At 41.0% G+C, this 17776-nt stretch overlaps 1 protein-coding gene across 2 annotated transcripts in view; it reads left to right on the top strand.

The window, feature by feature from the left end:
- The window catches only part of tnn (tenascin N), a 66583-nt gene that overhangs the window by 27236 nt on the left and 21571 nt on the right, over positions 1-17776 (top strand). For both annotated transcript variants that reach the window (XM_037083170.1, XM_037083171.1), the window contains exons 2-7: positions 5468-5665; positions 5821-6021; positions 6212-6586; positions 14121-14254; positions 14349-14478; positions 16821-17003. In XM_037083170.1, the coding sequence (XP_036939065.1) occupies positions 5468-5665; positions 5821-6021; positions 6212-6586; positions 14121-14254; positions 14349-14478; positions 16821-17003 (1221 nt within the window). The remainder of the gene's footprint in view (positions 1-5467; positions 5666-5820; positions 6022-6211; positions 6587-14120; positions 14255-14348; positions 14479-16820; positions 17004-17776) is intronic.

Here is a 17776-nt window from a genome sequence, read left to right as displayed (position 1 = left end):
GTAGTTCTATTTTCTCACCTTACTCCACTTTAGTTTACAGCTATAATCCATGAGACATTTTAAAAGATTATGATGAATTATTACATATTTCACTGACAAACAGTATAACACAGTATTAATGAGACCAACTACAACCTTAAGGTACCACTGACTTCTAATATATTAAGAATAAATCGTTCATTCTGGATAATTACTACTTTTAGTGCAGTAACAGACTTTTACTTATAATTTATTATTCTTATAGTGCATTGTTTCTTTTACCTACTAAATAATCTGAATACTTTCTTATCCAGTGCTATTGTTTTTTGTTGTGGGTTACTGAATGTATTATGCAGTATATCTAAAAAATGCATATCCAAAAAATTTTATTAAACAATATTATTTCAAATTTGAACCTATAAACATAACAGTATTATGTAAATGAACAAAGTAATCTTAGCTTTGATGCAGCTGTGACAGCCTCTAATCCCTCAAATATATGCTGTATATTTGCGGTATTATTTACGATTTGTATATCCAGGTACTTTCCACGTTATATTGTCCCGTAGATAATGCCATATTGTGTGTCAACAAAGCTGCCAGTGCTAATTTTCCTTCAGGATAACAACATAAATATTTATAATAACTATGTGCCGGGCTGATAGATATCCTCACAGGGCCGTCGATCCAGTAGATTTACCTTTAATGCTACTGTGCTGGCTCGGGGAATACACAGAAGCCCTTGCGAAAATGAGCTACAGATGTGGGCCCTCAGCCATGCAAAATGATAGAGAGAGGCAGCCGGAGAGAGAGAGAGAGAGAGAGAGAGAAAGAGAGAGACACATAACCCTGAGTGGGTGGCTTATAGAAAGTGTTCAGATTGCATAATATGAGTCCTTTCATGGAAACCTCACGACTCCTGTTGAAGTTTTTTCATCTGCTTTCACTGATTGAAAATGACCCCTGGCCACATGAAAGCTACTCAAAACACATTTTTATTATTTGAAAAACTTATCTCTGTCTCAGAGTTAGAGCTGGTTTAATAATGCTCCAGTTGTGTTCTTTCTTTCTATCTTTTCAGTTGGTTAGGCTTTCATCTGACAACCCCACTAAAGGGAATGGAGCCGCTATACCGAGGTCCTTATCGAGGTCTACTAGTGGTCTGTACAGCAGCAGCAGGAGGCAGACAAAATCATGAAGATATGAGCTCTGCTCTCAGACGATAATTGCTTTCAGCTTCGTTTTATTCATTTTACTTTCCCTGCTCTGTCTGCAAGCTGCTGCAAAGGAGGGGAAAGCGTGAGGGAAAGGAATGTCCGCAAGTTTGCAACCGCACATAAAAGCACGATCTTCCTGTACCTACTTTTTAAAAAACCTCTCTTCTTGTCGTACTCCGGATTGTAGGTTTGAACCAGTAAGATTTGCCCTGCGTCGAAACCTGGCAAAACAGTTGGCCTTTTTGTTCGAGGCTTAATGGCTCCCTAGAGCGTATAGGGCAAATGTGCACAGACTGACCAAGTCTCCTTCTCTGCGTGTCTCTTGGTGTGAATCTGCATTCCCATTATAGAAGTTTTTTCTACAGCTGTTTGTCATTGTTTCACTGGTGGTCTCCCCCCCCTGCTCCTCTGTGTATCCTCGACTTTAGAGCATCCACTGTTTCACATTTAACACACAAACATCCCTACAGCTTGTCGGGACGCTTTCACGTGTCTGTGGATCCAGACAGTATTGTCTCCAGGTCATTAAATTGCTGCTGTTACCTTTGGAGGGAATCCCCCCCCCCTCCCCCACCCCCATTGGTGTGAGCTGTAAATGACAAGTTTCACACACATACTGTACACAAGTAGACAGAATCCTGTGCACCATATAAAAAGTGAACACACATCAGCAGGTAGTCAACAAACATTTTACAGGCCCATTGACATAGCTCTGCTTTGACATAGAGAGGTTATTGTCTGGGAGGAATTTTTAACTGCGTTTATGGACATGCTGAATTTTACTTTAGAGGGTTTGAAACGCCAGGCTGAAATGCTATCTGGATGGGCCATGTGCTGAGTGAGGAGATCCTGAAGTCATTCTGTTTTCCCGCTTTATCCTACGGTCTGATGCACATTGACTAATGACAGTCAACTGCCTTTGAATGTGCTGGACAATGATGCCAAACGATGATCCATCCATCCATCCACTGGTCTATCCATCCATCCATCCATGCATGAATATATCCATTCGTCCATTCTTTTGTCATTTGCTATGTATTGCTCCACCCATCTATCAAACCCCTACATCCTCCAACGATCCAATAAATTAATGAACACAAAAACCCCGTATATGCTACATTCTTTCCTCCATCCATTCATCCATCCATTCATCCATCTGTCAATTCATCCACCTCTCTACACAATCATCAGTCATTAATGTCTTCATTCATTAACCCTCTCATTTAAGCATCCATGAACTGTACTTATTCATTAATTGATTGACCAACTGATTTAATTAACCATTCATCCACCCGTCCATCATCCGTCCATTCATCAGTAAAAATATCTTCCATTTCTCTATCCATCCAACTGTTCTTCAACCCATCCACCCATCATCTATCCATGCAGGAGCATTTCTGAAATGTTTCTGCCTCATGTCCCCCTCTATTCCCCATTTCCACTCTCTATTAATCCCTACATCTGCCTTTCTTTCCCGCACCGGGACTTTCTCAGCAGTCAGTGGTGGCCCTCTGCTATGCTTGGAAGGTCACGGTGTTATCTCCTCCAAGAGAAATAAGAAAGGGGCCTGAAGACCGGGAGCATCAAATAAAATCTTGACAGGGAGCTATAAACATGCTTGTTAAGCATCTCTTCGCGTCAGTGCTCAGTGACATTCCACACGGCTATAGTATACTGTCTATAATGTGGCTAACTGCTAGGCTGTCACTGATTCAAACACACTCTCTCCATCACTCCCTCTATCACCTCCTCACTCTCTCTCACTCACTTAATCTCTCTTACTTTTTGAGTTTTTTCATCGCCATTTCCCCTTACTTTCCAATCTCTTTCCATCTCCTAATGTCTCTTTTCAACCTCGTCTCTTGGCCATTGATAAAACACCTTCTAAGTCTTTGGCCCACCGCATTGAGTCAAAAAAAGCAATACCAAGTGATGTCATAGCTTGAGTTTCGTGCACTGGCACTAGTCTCCGACCTCAAGCTTTTGACCAGCAACAGCTAAAATAACCAAACAAGGTCAGCCATGTTGAGTTTGGACTTGTCAGAAACAGGTTGTGGTAATTATACATCTATTTGTCTCCCTAAAAAAGGACCAGAGGAGTTTGAGTCACAGAAGTACTTGAGTTGCACCCTGCGTAAATCATCACAGGGTGAAGAAGAAGCCAAAGTTTACTTCACTGAAAAAAAAGTAAAATAGCTTTCCACTTTAGCTATTGAAATTGTCAGATACTCTCCCTGCTCAGAATCTCTGTTAATATGATAATGGCATCATAATGGTGGTTGGAGGATTGGCAGGCTTTATGTCCACTTGTTGACATTTTAATGTTCTGCCAATGCTCACACAGTGTCCAGAGGGATTTATAGGATCTGTTTTTCTCTCTGCACATTTTCGTCTTTTCCATCTGTTTTAGTCTTTGATGCTCAATGAGGACATGTTTGGGTTTGAAACATCAGCATAACAGAATAAATTCACAAAACTTATATTTGTTCAACATTCATAGTTTTTAACTGAAGCGTTCTTTGCCCAGAATACAAAAGAATGAGGAAAGATTTCTTCTTCTGTCACAATGTCACGCTCTCAAACGCTCTCCTTTGGTTACGAATGCGCACCAACAACTTTGGGGTTTTGCAGTGCATGCATATTCCATTCAATAATCCTGTGTGATTTCAAAGAAATCCAACAGATTTACTGAAGCATTTATGCTACTATATGTCTATGGAGTTTTCCAGCTGTCAAGCATTATAGCAGGGCCCCCAACACTTTATTACAGAGCTTTAAGTCACCCTGCTAGAGGTTTTGTATTTCCATAGACCACACAAGCTTAGCACAGTTAGGTCAGAAGTTCCTTCTGCCACAATTCGAACTTTTAAATTCAGACCAAAGTCCGTAAAAAAGACCTTGTGAAGGTTAAAACAGGCCCACCGTTTTTGACAGCATGTAATTTTGCTTCCTTGGGGAAGCCGCTGCAAGGTTTAAGTTCACATGACATCACTGTCATTAGACACAATGACATCATCACTGAGGACAAGTTGCTGCACTCTCTGAAGCTCGGAAACGCCTGACTGAGCACAATTTGAGCTTTATAGCAAAATGATCTCTGGCAAAGTGATGACTGTTCACTTTCTGCTGCCATACGGTGGAATAAGAGCCCTAACACACACACACACAGGCACACACACACACACAAACACACACACACACACCAGGGTGACATAATGGTTCAGGTTTCCTGCGATTAAATATACAGCAGCATGCCTGAGTGAATGTAATGTAACCTATGGATTGTCCAGATAGTATTTCTGTTCACGGTCTTCTATAAAACATTGACTTAAAAGTACAAATGTGACCTTTTCCAACCTGGAAACTTAGCTCCAGCCAGCCATGACGACAAACATCTACAGTTTCGGTAGTCTGTTACACATTGGATATGCCAAAGATACAATCTCTGCAAAATCTATAAACTCACACTAAAATAACAGATGGAATTTATATACAATCTCCTTATGAAGCACTGTGTCATGACACTATGAGACTCTGGAAGTGATTTCGATCTGCTCAACGGACAGCAGGGAGGAGCTGAGTTTTTTTGGCAGTGACATATCTGTTGTGTAAGGTCAAAACAACTTTATTTAGATACATAATTATACTTTTAGAGAAATTTGCTTATGAGCATTGCATTTGCCTGGATTAGTTTCCCTACCACAATGTTGTTGTTTTTTTCTTTAAAGAGAACATTCTCTTGTGAGCTGAACACTAAGATTGGTACCTATTATGTCCAAGCTTACCATGAAGCCTGGAAGCAGTACCACTGCTACTGCCTCCAGTCAATTATAACATGTTGGAACTAATTTTTACTTCCACCAAGGAATGGTATGTTTTTTTGCCCATGTTTGTTTATTTGTTAGTTGGTTGGTTTGTTGGTTGGTTTGTCATCAGCATTACACCATAACTGCAAAACAGATTTGGATGATGAGTCTGGGCCAAAATAACTTTTATTTTATCCTTTAATTTTTAGAGTGGATCCGAAATAAAAGGATGTTTTTTCATGTCTTTAACATTTACTTCCTGCATTCTTGTCATCATATTGACAACACCACTGCTTCCTCTCTCACGCTAAGCTAGGCTAAGCTAAGCTAAGCTAATTATCTCCAGCTCAATACAACACAAACACGGCAGCTACAGGCTATCTTCACATATATCTCATGGTGCGCTAATAAACAAGTGTATTTTATGAAGAATTAACAATGATCTGCTCTAACCTTGTCCTTTAGTCATGACCACCAGACACCTGTGGAGGGCCCTGTGCCTGCTGGCCCTGCTTTGCACCATGTCACCTGTCAACTCCACCAACAACCACCAGGACCCCTCAGCCCCAGAGCAGGGAGTCACCTTCAGCCACGTCTACAAAATCGACATCCCGGGGAGCGGCAGCTGTAAACTTGAGCGACTGCCAAACCAGGATGACACAGGTCATAAATAAAAAATAAGAAATCTGAGCAATAGGGAATGCAGATGACAAATGAAAGTAGAGAGAATTCACACTATAATAAATATCCTATATAGCTGTGTGTAAGCAATGTGACCCATTACAGTGCATCTAGATAATGACAATCCCATTCTGCAGGTCTGGAGACAAAGACGACTACCAATGGAGATAACGACATCGTCTTCAGACACAACATCAGGCTGCAGACACCAACGTGTGACTGTGCGGAGTCGGAAAGCTTCAAGTCACTCTTATACAGGGTCAATGGGCTGGAGGAAGAAGTCAACTACCTGAAGACCCAGTGCACTCAGGGATGTTGTGGAAGAGGTGGCGCTGCAGGTGAGCTGCGCCACAACTCCTGACCCACAATTTAGGGTGAACAAGTGGAAAGAGGCGATGTGCTGTGGGCAGGAAGCTACTTAGTTAGTAATTTATTATTGAGTGTACTTACGAGGAATATGCTAAATAACTAGAATGTGTAATATGAACTATTTACCTAACAACACCTTTTGAATTATTCTTTCTCAAGGAGTGGACACAAGCTGTAGTGGTCATGGTACCTACCAACACGACACCTGCAGCTGCCTCTGTAACCCGGGATGGGAAGGCCCAGATTGCTCGGTGTCCTCCTGCCCGGACGAGTGCAATGACAACGGCCGGTGTGTGGATGGGAAGTGTGTGTGCCACCAGGGCTACACAGGTGAGGACTGCAGCCAGCTGATGTGTCCAGACAACTGCAACGACAAAGGACACTGCGTGGATGGAAAATGTGTGTGCTTCCCGCACTTCACCGGCGAGGATTGCAGCATCCAGAAGTGTCCCAATGACTGCATCGGTAACGGCCGTTGCGTGGATGGCCAGTGCATCTGTGATGAAGGCTTTTTCGGGGAAGACTGTTCATTGGGTAAGCTATTTACATATTTAAGAGCACACACTGAACAGATTTCTTTCATTGCATGCATAATAACTTATGTGGAGAAATATGTGGAGGCTTGGTAAAGTAGGGAGTGACAGCTAATATTTTAGCAAGACGGGAGCATGCTAGAGCTACCTTTAGTCCATCCAGTACAGTGGTGTAGTCTGTAGTCCTTAAACTCAGAAATCTGTTAGCATTTAGCATTTTTGCACATCTGGTTCCCTCGTCTCAAGTCTATGGGTTTTTTCAAAGGGTTTTTTCGGTTAAATGCCTGAAACAAGGTCTGTGGTTGCCACAGACTTAACACATTTACCCGTTTTGCTCTGCGACATAAAATACATAATTAAACATCCCACAGTTGAATCATAGAGCGCTTACGTGTATAACCGAGGATGCTAACACATGGCTAAATGAGAATACAGAAGAGACTGTTGCAAACAATTATTACTCTAACTTTACAACATATAAATTGATTCATTTAAGACATGTGTATAGTAACTTCTGATTCTGATTCTGACAACTGGTTGTAAGACGCTTAGTGGTGGTGACGTTTAAGTCATGCAACTGCAATGTAGTGTACTAGCAATTCTCACTGGATTGAATAGGTGCCATCTCTGCATCCACTATCTAGCTCTTCGTTATAAGTATTTGGTGCTGGTTTTATGTAGCAAAAATGGGACTGATACGTGAATTAACCGAAATAATTCAGCAGAGGTGAGTTCGATGTGAGTTAAGTTACAGTCGTTATTCTCACAACCAGTTGCTCTATGGACTAGATGCACTATATTTTGTATTAAATTACATATCAATAGTAAATTTTCCTGAGCTGAGAAATGGGCTACAGTAGCTTCCTCCACTTAGACTTAGACTCTCTCCATTGGCTCAATAGGCACTTAGGATGGCTCGCTTTTGGCCCTTCCAGCACAAATCTACAAGTTCACCAGTTCTGAACATGAAATATTCATGAAGATAACACTTTGTTCCTGCCTGTGAATCCACTTGTATGAATGGATTTCACCTTGAGATTTTGCTGGTCTCAAAGTAACATTTTGGTGAGAAATACTTCACCAGCATAGTTTCCAGTTTCTTTGATCCCTGCAGACATAGATTATTCATACGGGCTTTGTTCCCTCGGGCAGTTCTTAGCTACCTGCAACATTTCCTGTGTGTGTCCTGTGGAGATTCATGGTGTCTGAGTAAGCATATTCTATCATGGTCTTTTTATGGGTAAATTATATATCTGGGGCGCAGCATAATAACTTTTTATGACCGCGGTGTGCATTTAGTTTGATCTGTATTTCGCAAGAGAATTAACATTCACATTTCACGATTTTATTAGTCACCTCTATGGCTCTGCTGACATTAAGCCGTGAATATTAACTGCTATTTCATGGAAAACACAGATGTTACAAGGAGCTCTGGGGCCATTAAATATAACACTTGCCCAAGTCACCTACATATAAATATCTTTCATATATCATTTAGTGAAAACCTCTCGGATCTGCCCGAATGAATGGTTTGGACTTACAGCAATCCATTTGTGTTTAGTTTATCCACCACAGTGTGTTTGATTCATGGTGCAGCATCCTTGGCTCATCAACTTATTGGCAGTGGGCCTTTTGTACGGCAATTTCTCAACCTTTCATAGAAGGAAAGTCACAAGTGTAAACATTAACCATATCTTGGTTCTGTGTGTTTCAGTAATCAGTGACATAGTGAGAGTACGTCAGCAGGCATAATACCAGGACCCTGAAGCCTAAATGGAATTCAGCCATCAATGATTTTATGAAGTATGCCTGTGCTGCTTCTATAGTGACGTGTCAAAATTTGTACCATGACAAAGCCTGTTAGCTGACAACCATACTCAGTATATTCATCCAGGTGTGCTGGGCTCTAACTAGATTTGGGTTCAACAGCAGCAGTAAAAGCAACTGTTAAAACCAACATTACATTTAAAAACTCAAAAATGCTATATTATATTCAAAATTGTTTTAACATTTGCAAGAATAACTACAACACTGAGATATGCAGAAACACTACGGTGTTAAGTAATAGTTCAATTAATGGTGGCAGCATGTACCTAGAATCTAAAAACTAGATAAACTGCATGAGATGAGATGTTGATTGAAAGTTCCCTTTTTGTTTATTGGGTTTTGAAAGAACATATAATACTGCCATCAAAGCATTTAAAAAAGTAGACATCTACGTATTCCCTTTCAAAAAGGACATTAGAAATCCAATAATTCACATACTGATTAAATGTTTCTGACTCATTTGATTAACAGCTGTAGCTCAATTGTTTTTTTTATTTTTAATGAGCTATAAGTGCCAAACGCTGGGGGTGCAGAGCAATTAAATAAACAACAAAAACAAACAAAAAACAAAAAAATGATAAGACTTAACTGGAAAACTTTCATCAAATTGAAGTGACACGCTGGGAGGTGTTGCCTGTCTGTGTGTGCTGACAGTTTGAACAGCACAGTCAAAAGTTGCCTTTACATCTGATATTAGGGCTGCATAATACAGTCAAAAAAAGCGAATTACAATTATTTTTGACAGATGATATGAGTCACAATTAGTGATTGCATCACACTTTCCATTATCACTGAAAAAAATTATTAAAAACATAATGATGTGACACTTGTTGGGTGCGTGTACCAGACAAGCATGTTATCTTTCACTGAGACATCAACATTTGTAGGCTGGAGAATCTCTGCAGCTCTATGGTGCTTCATTATTATGCTGTTTTGTCAAATATTTTACCTTTATTCTTGTGATTTGGATATGGCTCTCAGCCATAATGGGAACATTATTATGTTGCAACGCAGCCCTGGCTGATATGATGTGCAGCTTTTGATTTTCCATCCATCCATTATCTGTATCCGCTGTATCCCTTTCATGGGGTTGTGGGTTTTTTTTTTTTTGCTGGAGCCAATCCCAGCTGCGTCTGGGCGAGGACAGGGTACTCCCTGGACAAGTCGCCAGCTCACTGATGGCAGAATTTGGCAGGCAGGATTTGAACCAGCAACCTCCCAATCACTAGCCGACCTGCTCTACCTGCTGAGCTACCCGCTTTTGATTTTGATTATTTTAAACTTAATCTGCTACACTATCCAATCTACATTGGTTTTGGCAAGAAAAAAAAAGAACAAGGAGATATAAAAGAGTTAAAAAATGTGTATTAGCATCCAAGCTTAGCAGGGATATTATGATTTTTGAAACCATATTGGAATTATTGGCTTTGTACTGAGGCTTTTGACATAGTTGTTTCTAAGATACAATGACTATGATCTCTGAGAGCTCCCTCAAAGAGTGGCCTTTCTCCAATAAATCCGACTCCAAGTCTCTGTAATAATTGGTCAATTCACGGATAAAAATGTCTCTGACTGAACCTCAGCTTATGGCACTTTTCTTAATAGCCATGGTGACCTACCGCTGCGGAATTCAAAGCATCTCTCCAGGAGTTATTTCAGATATAGCAGCTGACGTGGCCCTTTCAGTGTGCTGACCCCGTGACCGCTGACATCTCTGGCCTCTACTGTAGATGACATAAGGTCACATACTGTAATACCACAGGAATATAAGAACACCCATCAGTCCCTCTGGGCTCCATCTAGCCTTAACCGCCAAGAAAAATCATCACCTTCCCCGCTAAATGCGCTGCTCGCCAAACTGCTATTCCTGTACTGCCTCAGGTGCAGAGTACAAAATTGCATTTTATGGCAATTTAAGGCCGAGCAAGCAGAAAAAGGTGAGCAGCAGCGGCCAGGCATGGACAGTTTAATTCACCGAGTTCATACTGTGACAGTCAATTCTAAGATGATCTTGAAGATTTTCCTGCAGGTGAAAAAGGCACAAAATGTGGCCTTTTCATCGCCCTGTCTCTCTGACTGCTGAAGAAGCGTATTCTCTGTCCTCTGCATTTAACCCAGAGTAGATAGCACATACTTTAACAGAAGCCATTTTTTACATTTACTAGGAGTGCATCCACCCAAAAAGAAGCTGCACCGCCGGTTTCAGGTAGAAAAAGGGTAAAACGGTTCGGTCTAAGCGGCAGCAGGTCAGCAGTGTCAAACCCGTTTATGCCGCTTTAGTTTCACCAAGCCGCGCTTCGCTCAGTGGAGGCAGAGAATAGCTGGAGACAGATCTGCGGCTTCGTGTGTAGGTGCTGTTGAATTGAGTCCAACATCAATAGTGGCAGCATGTCAGAGGAACAGTCAGGGAGGCAGGGAAGGTGGGAGGCAAGAGCAAAAAAAATACATTGTGTTGATTTTAGGTGTTAGCAATAATAGTGGTAATAAGGACCGGGAGAAGAGGAGCACAAAAGCAAACCCGTGGAGACGAGGTTTGTTTTATGTGGCTACTGGCCATTTTAGCGCCCGGGTGATGGATGTCAGTCTGCTCCGTGGGTGACGACAGCAACATGATTCCAGAAATATGGCTTTAGATATACTGTACATCCTGTATGGTGCACTTTCATTGATGCTGCCACGTGGTTCAGAGAATCACTGGTGCTTTAACACTGAAAATATTGTCGTAGTCTGAACTCCTCTGAAAAAGAAAAAGAGCAAAGTTAAGAAACCGAATCTAATAAGGTGATCTCGATATAATGCTGGGGAGATTATAAAGAGAGAACACAGTGACTTCTTTGAAGCTGTGTCAACACAATGCAGACGCTTTGGATTTACTGTTCCTATAATGGCTTCTTCGGCCGTCTCAAAAATGTTTTCTTTCACTCATAGCCACAGTGAAAGAAATTTTGTTTAACATAAGGCAATTTTGAATTCTGTCCTCAGCTCTAAACCATATTTGGCTGCTTTCACAAGTGTGAAATTGAATTTGATTCAAGTGGGCAGATAGAATAGTACCAGTCACAAGATGCAAAGACAATTTTAGGGAGCGTGTCTTCTCAGAGTTGCCGTGACACAGGAGTTGGGTCACCACTGTAGTCACCGCTTTGGCATGCTGTGGTTCTGATGAAGAAAACTGTCTCCTGTCACCACCAGCATACATCCCCTTGCTGGGTTTTTAAAGGATCTCCTTCTTTGAAACGCCACATGTGTGTAACTAAACAGCAAAGTATACTCAGGCAGCTAATCATGAAAACACAAAGAACAACGGCACGAATGAAAGGAACACACTAATAGCTGCCTGCAGAAGAAGGAAATTACGTTTTGGTTCTTGGTTTGGGCACCTTTTAATAAGAAAACACAAACATGGAGACACTTTGAATCAAGCAACTCCTGCGTTAACGGCAACTTTCTGGTTTGGAGCATTTTTGCTCACGATGGTACAGGGCTCAGAAGTGGATGACTGACAGGCATTGGCGATGAACTCTAACATCATCTACAAATGATATAAAATAACAGTGTAGTGCAGCATACGTATCGATGGGTTATTGACTCAAACGTTTTCAGATGTCTGATTTTGAAACATTTATTAACAGATGGGGAACATATTAAAGGAAATGGGACACAGAGGAGCAACTAAAAACATATTGATTGAATTCCCATTTTATTTGTCCTGAACAACATTGACACTGATACTTCCTCAGCTCTCACTTGCTGTAGATTTATAGTCTTCTGTTATTTTAGTCATAGTTTCCTTCATCAAATTGCATTTCACTCATTTCCAATCAGGGGAGAAACAAATCACTCATTAGTTTCCACTTCTTCCAACGTTAATATGTTAATTTATTCACCCATGCTCTCCAGAAATGTTATTTGAGGGCAGAGATTGTTGACAGTCGTGCCTGGGATAGCAGCAGGGGGATATTAACTGTTACTGGATGGAAAAGGATTGCTACATTTGAGGGGAAAAAAAGCAAAAAAGAAACATGACGCTTCCTGACTTTGCCTTATGGAACAGCATCTGAACCTGATGTGAATTCCTCCCTTGCCAAAGTTATGGCAGACTCCTTCACCACTCTTAACTCCTTCCCTTTTCCCCCCTTGAAATATGCTTGTGTTTGTGTGCACATGTGCTGTGCTTCGCCGCCATCATCTACCATTTATTTCCCTTCATCGTACCCACAAAACGATCTCCTTGTTTGTGGAAAGCCTCACTCCCCCCCGGCCCTGCTGACTTGCTGTCCTCTGTCTTTTGGCTGCTGTTATGTTATTGTACTCCCCCGTAGTTATATACCTTCATATTCTCCCCCCTGCCATATTTTTTTCCATGATCTCCGTTGAAGAGCTTGTAAAAGTGTTTTTTTTCTTTTTTTTTCTTTCCCCCATCTCAGGTTTGGGAAGAAAGCTTACTGTTCAACATTATGCATTGCTTTTTGCCAAGTTCACGATCCTCCTACACAGTGTAAGGGGAGCTATCAGGTTGAAGAAAGGACAGGGCAATAAAAGGGATACAAGGTTATTAAACGATATAAAAGAACACATTAAAACACAACAGTATTGTGTTTTTGTACGAGGCACTCCATTGTTTAAAATAGATGTAGCACTGCTCAAAGACTCAGTCCTTATTTTCTGTTTAGAAGATGACAATAAATTTACATGGTACCCTGAAATTTTACCTTGTTTAGTTAGTTGAAACCTGCTTAAGTTAAGTTAGTCTGTTTTATTGTTGGGGGTTTTAATTTATTTAGATAAAGACAGATTTGGAAAATGTTTGCACTGGACTTAGTTAAGCACTTGTTAGATAGCAACATGTCAAATTTTTAAATATTTGGTTAGTTTTCTCCTGCATTTCAATCTGCCACTCATGCCATGCAAGGAGGCAAAGACCAAGCTGAGGTCTCTAATTACCAAGTGTTTCATTAAGCGGCAGTTTGTTAACCATCAAATTTAGAGAAAACGACGAGGAAATGGCTTCACGGATGTGTTTAATGGAAGTCGGAGTTGCTGACAGATGTGGTAGAGACGGATGTGAAGAGAAAGAGATTACCAGACAGGGTCGGTGGGCAGACAGGCTAACCTCAGCTCTGACAAGCGACCGCTGGACAGCCCTGACAAATGAAAGTAAACCTCACAATCACCTGTAACTTCATCAGTGCTGACAGGGACATGCAGTCCACTGAGTGACTGGTGGTGGTGATAAGTCAAGTTGTAAGACAGCCATGCCAGGGGCTGTGGCGCTGTGCCAGAGCTCAGTGAGTCGACTGAGCGGCGAATTAAAAGTAAGGCATCAGTTTGAGTTTGATGGGCGTCGGCTTATCAAAAGCAAAATTAACCAAAAATATAGTTGAGTAAGTACATAAAACATATCTTCAGGAGGAGCTATAATTGTACATGAACAAACACTCTAAATGTCCTCTATTATACACAATGTATTGCATGTTTATGTTTACATTATACGTGATAAAAGGAAAGGTTTGGAGTAAGGTGCTGCAGAGGGGGAAAAAAAAAGGTTTGTTAGTGCTTGTGATGGACTAAGTGAGGTTAAAGGACATGATGAGTGAAAAAACAACAGAGGGTTTTCAGTCAAGGAGGCAATTAAAGTAACAGAACATTGTATTAAAATGTGTCATAACCTCCATTAAACTTTGTCTCTCTGCGCCTTCCTCTCTCAGTCCTCGGCCCTCAGGGTCTGCGGCTGGTCCAGGTGACGGACGTCTCTCTCCTGGTTGAGTGGGAGTCGGTTCGCGGGGCCGAGTATTACGTTTTGACATATCATCCCAAAGGGGATGAGGGCAGCCTGGAGCAAGTAGGTGTTTTCTTTTTCTTCTTCTTCTTGGACATATCAGTACATGGAATGAAGGAGAAACATATTTTTTTAAAACACCTTTGTTTTTCAAAAGGTTAGGATTCCCAACTCAGAGAACTCCTACCTCATCACTGGACTGTCCCCTGGGGTCACCTACATCGTCCAGGTGTACGCTGTCATCAAAGAGATCCAAAGTGACGCCGACAAGATCGAAGCCACCACAGGTGAGTGCAGACTGAGAAACAACACTGTGTGCTTCTTCTGACTACACTGAACACGATGCAGATGGAAATCTATTACAGTACTCCCGAGGTGGAACAGGCCTGGGTGCAGCATGGTGCCTTCAGATGTGTTGTGGTTTTAGGGAAAAAGGCAGATGTGACCTATTAAGGACTCATGTGGCAGGAAGTCCAGGTATGGCTTGCAGGTTTGGTGGATTATGTTTGATTTTCTGGGGATTAAATGGTCAAATTTGAGGTCAGTTGTAAGTAAAAGTGTGATGAGGCATGAAAACAATACGTCAAGCTCTTAAATGTTTAGAGGAAGGAGGTGTAGGAGATGCGGAGTCCAGATTTTGGGAAAGATGCAAGAGGGATGGTGGAGTTTGAGGTGACAGGTCCCCACTACTTTCCAGTCATTCAAGATTTTGATATGACTTCCTGATTGGGATGGCCTCATGTTTAAGGAGTTTATATTCAGGCAGAAATGAACAGTCTGTTCCACATACACTAAATTACTTCCAGGAACTTCTGTAAAATACGTTTTTTCCTGTATTTAAATCTGCCATCTTTTTTTTTTTTTTTTTACACAAATGCTACCCAAAGAGGCAATGAACAAGCTGAGGTCTGTCATTACTGAGTGTTTCATTAAGCGCCGGTTTGTTACACATTAAATTTAAGGATAACGACAAGGAAACGGCTCCGCGGATGTGTTTAATGCAAATCGGACCCACTCACAGATGTGGTAGAGACGGATGTGAAAGAGAAGCAGATTACAAGACAGGATCGGTGGGCGTGTGTGAGACAGACAGATCGAGTTAGAGTGTAATGTGTGGTGAGTCTGGTTAGTCATGGAAAACCACACGGAGCATGGCATTCCCATATGGGCATGAGAAAACACGGCATCATCTGGCTAATGGTTGTGTGAGGAGTACACAGCATGAGGCGGACTGGTCACATAGTTTTTTCGACTTCAAACGATGATCTACTTCAAAGAGCTCAAGTGAATGTTTTTCTTCTTTGTCCCTGAGAAAAAAAAATATGGTAGCTTGATTTAAAAAAAGAAAATGCTTACCCTTTTCATTTGGTCACATTTGTTTTGTTTGATGGCTTTGTTCTGTGTTCTCTCACCATATGCTGCAAAGCCTGTCAGTCCCTCCTGGCTATGCTGTACGTTTCTTTACATCCAGTCACAAATACGTTGTAGATGAAGTGTAAAAAAATAAAAGAGACTTTAGACCATCTGATACGTGGTAATTACCCCTATAACACCTCTGAGATTCTGAGATACTTTTGTTGTAATTTTGTTCACTGCTACTTCATACTTCTGCTCTCCTGCATTTTGGCTGCAGATAATCTACTTTCCACTCCACTGCATATATTTGATTGAGTTTTAAAGGTGCGACATGTAAAACATTTCAATTCAAATTTTCAAATGTTAACAAAACTACTCAAGAAAAAAACACTGTTGAGGTTGTGTCAAAGACTTCAATGTTCTGTGCCACAGAGATACCTACCCAAGGTAACATGCTAACAACATGACCCTGGCTAAATGAGCTAACTTGCTAATGGCAGCAGTTAGCTGATACTCTGACGACATGCTGCCCCCTATTTGTGTGGAGTATAAGTTAGACGTGTGGCCAATTCGTACATATTTGCCCCTTTAATTATTAAATTATTATTGATTGGCTCATCATCATGATATCTTATTGTAAATTTAAAGTGGTGTTTCAACATCAATGCTCACATTACTGTTGGAAACATAACATGATGATCACTGAGTGTACTGGTGTGTGTTTTCATAATTAAAGCAATACTTTATGACTTCTCCTGAACAACACGCGACTGGCCATAATTAACACTAATTTAATAATGGTAAAATTAAGTCAAGTCAGTGAAATGACTCACTAACGTAATATACCGCTATCTGTGTCCTGTTTGCTTTCATTACCTTTTATCAGACACTACAAAACCAGGTTAAGTTGGTATAAACCAAACCTTATTGCTTATGAATTTAACTTTTCATTTGTGACAGAAAAAGTTTGTTATTTCTTCTTTTTAAAAGTTATATGGGGACATTTCAGTGATGATATTATCTACAGTAAGTGATGTGACAAGAAGTCTCTTTTGAGAGATTTTGATGATTTTTTTTCTTCAGTGCCAGAAGGGAAATTCCTGTATGGCCCTCTGCCCAGGAAGGTCACATTTCAGGATAGAAGGGATTCATCGTCTAGCTCAAGGACATGAGAGCAGAGCGGGGCGGATGCTTGTGATTAAGGGCTTTAGTTTAAGAGTCATGTCTGTACGCCCAGTTCCAACTTGTCGTCCAACACTTGTATCCCTCCCAGATGTCTCAGCTATTGATGATATCCGAGTTCTTGGCCAGACAGAAGTCTCCATCCAGGTGGACTGGAAGAACCCACCAGCTCAGGTGGATTACTTCAGGCTCACCCACACTGACCCGGCTGGAGAGGAGGAGGAGCAGAACGTACAGATGAGCCAAGAAGCACGCACTAAACACACGATAGTGGGTAAGCGTTGTAACAGACAGAACACAAGTTTGTACTGAACACATAAATACATGTAAACCCCTGAAGCCCCTGAGTAAACATCTTGATTGTTGTGCCAGAGCTCAGCTTAAAATGAAAGCCACGTTCCATCTTTGCCCCATAATTCTGAAATTACCTCTCAATTTGAAAATCTGGCATTCGGTTGCCATTTTTAAGAAAACACACTGATATTGATTAAAAAAAAGAATGTTATCCTGTTTTGTAAAATTTGTATTTGTTACATGCCTGTTGGATACTTTGTAGTAAATAAACTCATTTCATCAAATTAAAATCCTTAAACATTCAATAAATACATGTAAACCCTGGCCTATAGTAGATGATCAATACGTTAAAGGTATACTATGCAGGATTCTCCTTTAAGCAAACACAATAAACAGTGTATAGACTCTTAATAATTTCTCGCAAATATCACTTTTGATCTGCTAGAAGTGTATGACAGTCAACGGAAACTCTCTGCCTGTATTTTCTTATTTTTTTCCTATTTTGATGTTGCTGGGACATTTCTCGGCTGCAACCTTTGGGCAGTGTGTGTGTGTGTGTGTGTAGCTCCCAGCCAATAACAGCATGCAGTTTAGTTCAGGATTTTATTAAAGGGTAGCGACCAGGTGCCAGACTGTAGGCACAGTGCGACCAAGAAGAAGTCATGAACATGGCAGACAGCACAGGAAAAAATGCAAATAAAGTGATGCAGACAAGTGACGTGGACAAAGTCTGTCTGATACAGAGATTTAGTC

This window comes from Acanthopagrus latus, chromosome 21 (genome assembly GCF_904848185.1).
Source record: "Acanthopagrus latus isolate v.2019 chromosome 21, fAcaLat1.1, whole genome shotgun sequence".
NCBI lineage: Eukaryota > Metazoa > Chordata > Actinopteri > Spariformes > Sparidae > Acanthopagrus > Acanthopagrus latus.
The sequence above is the reverse complement of the archived record's forward strand: the minus strand, read 5'-3'. Positions and strand labels throughout refer to the sequence as shown.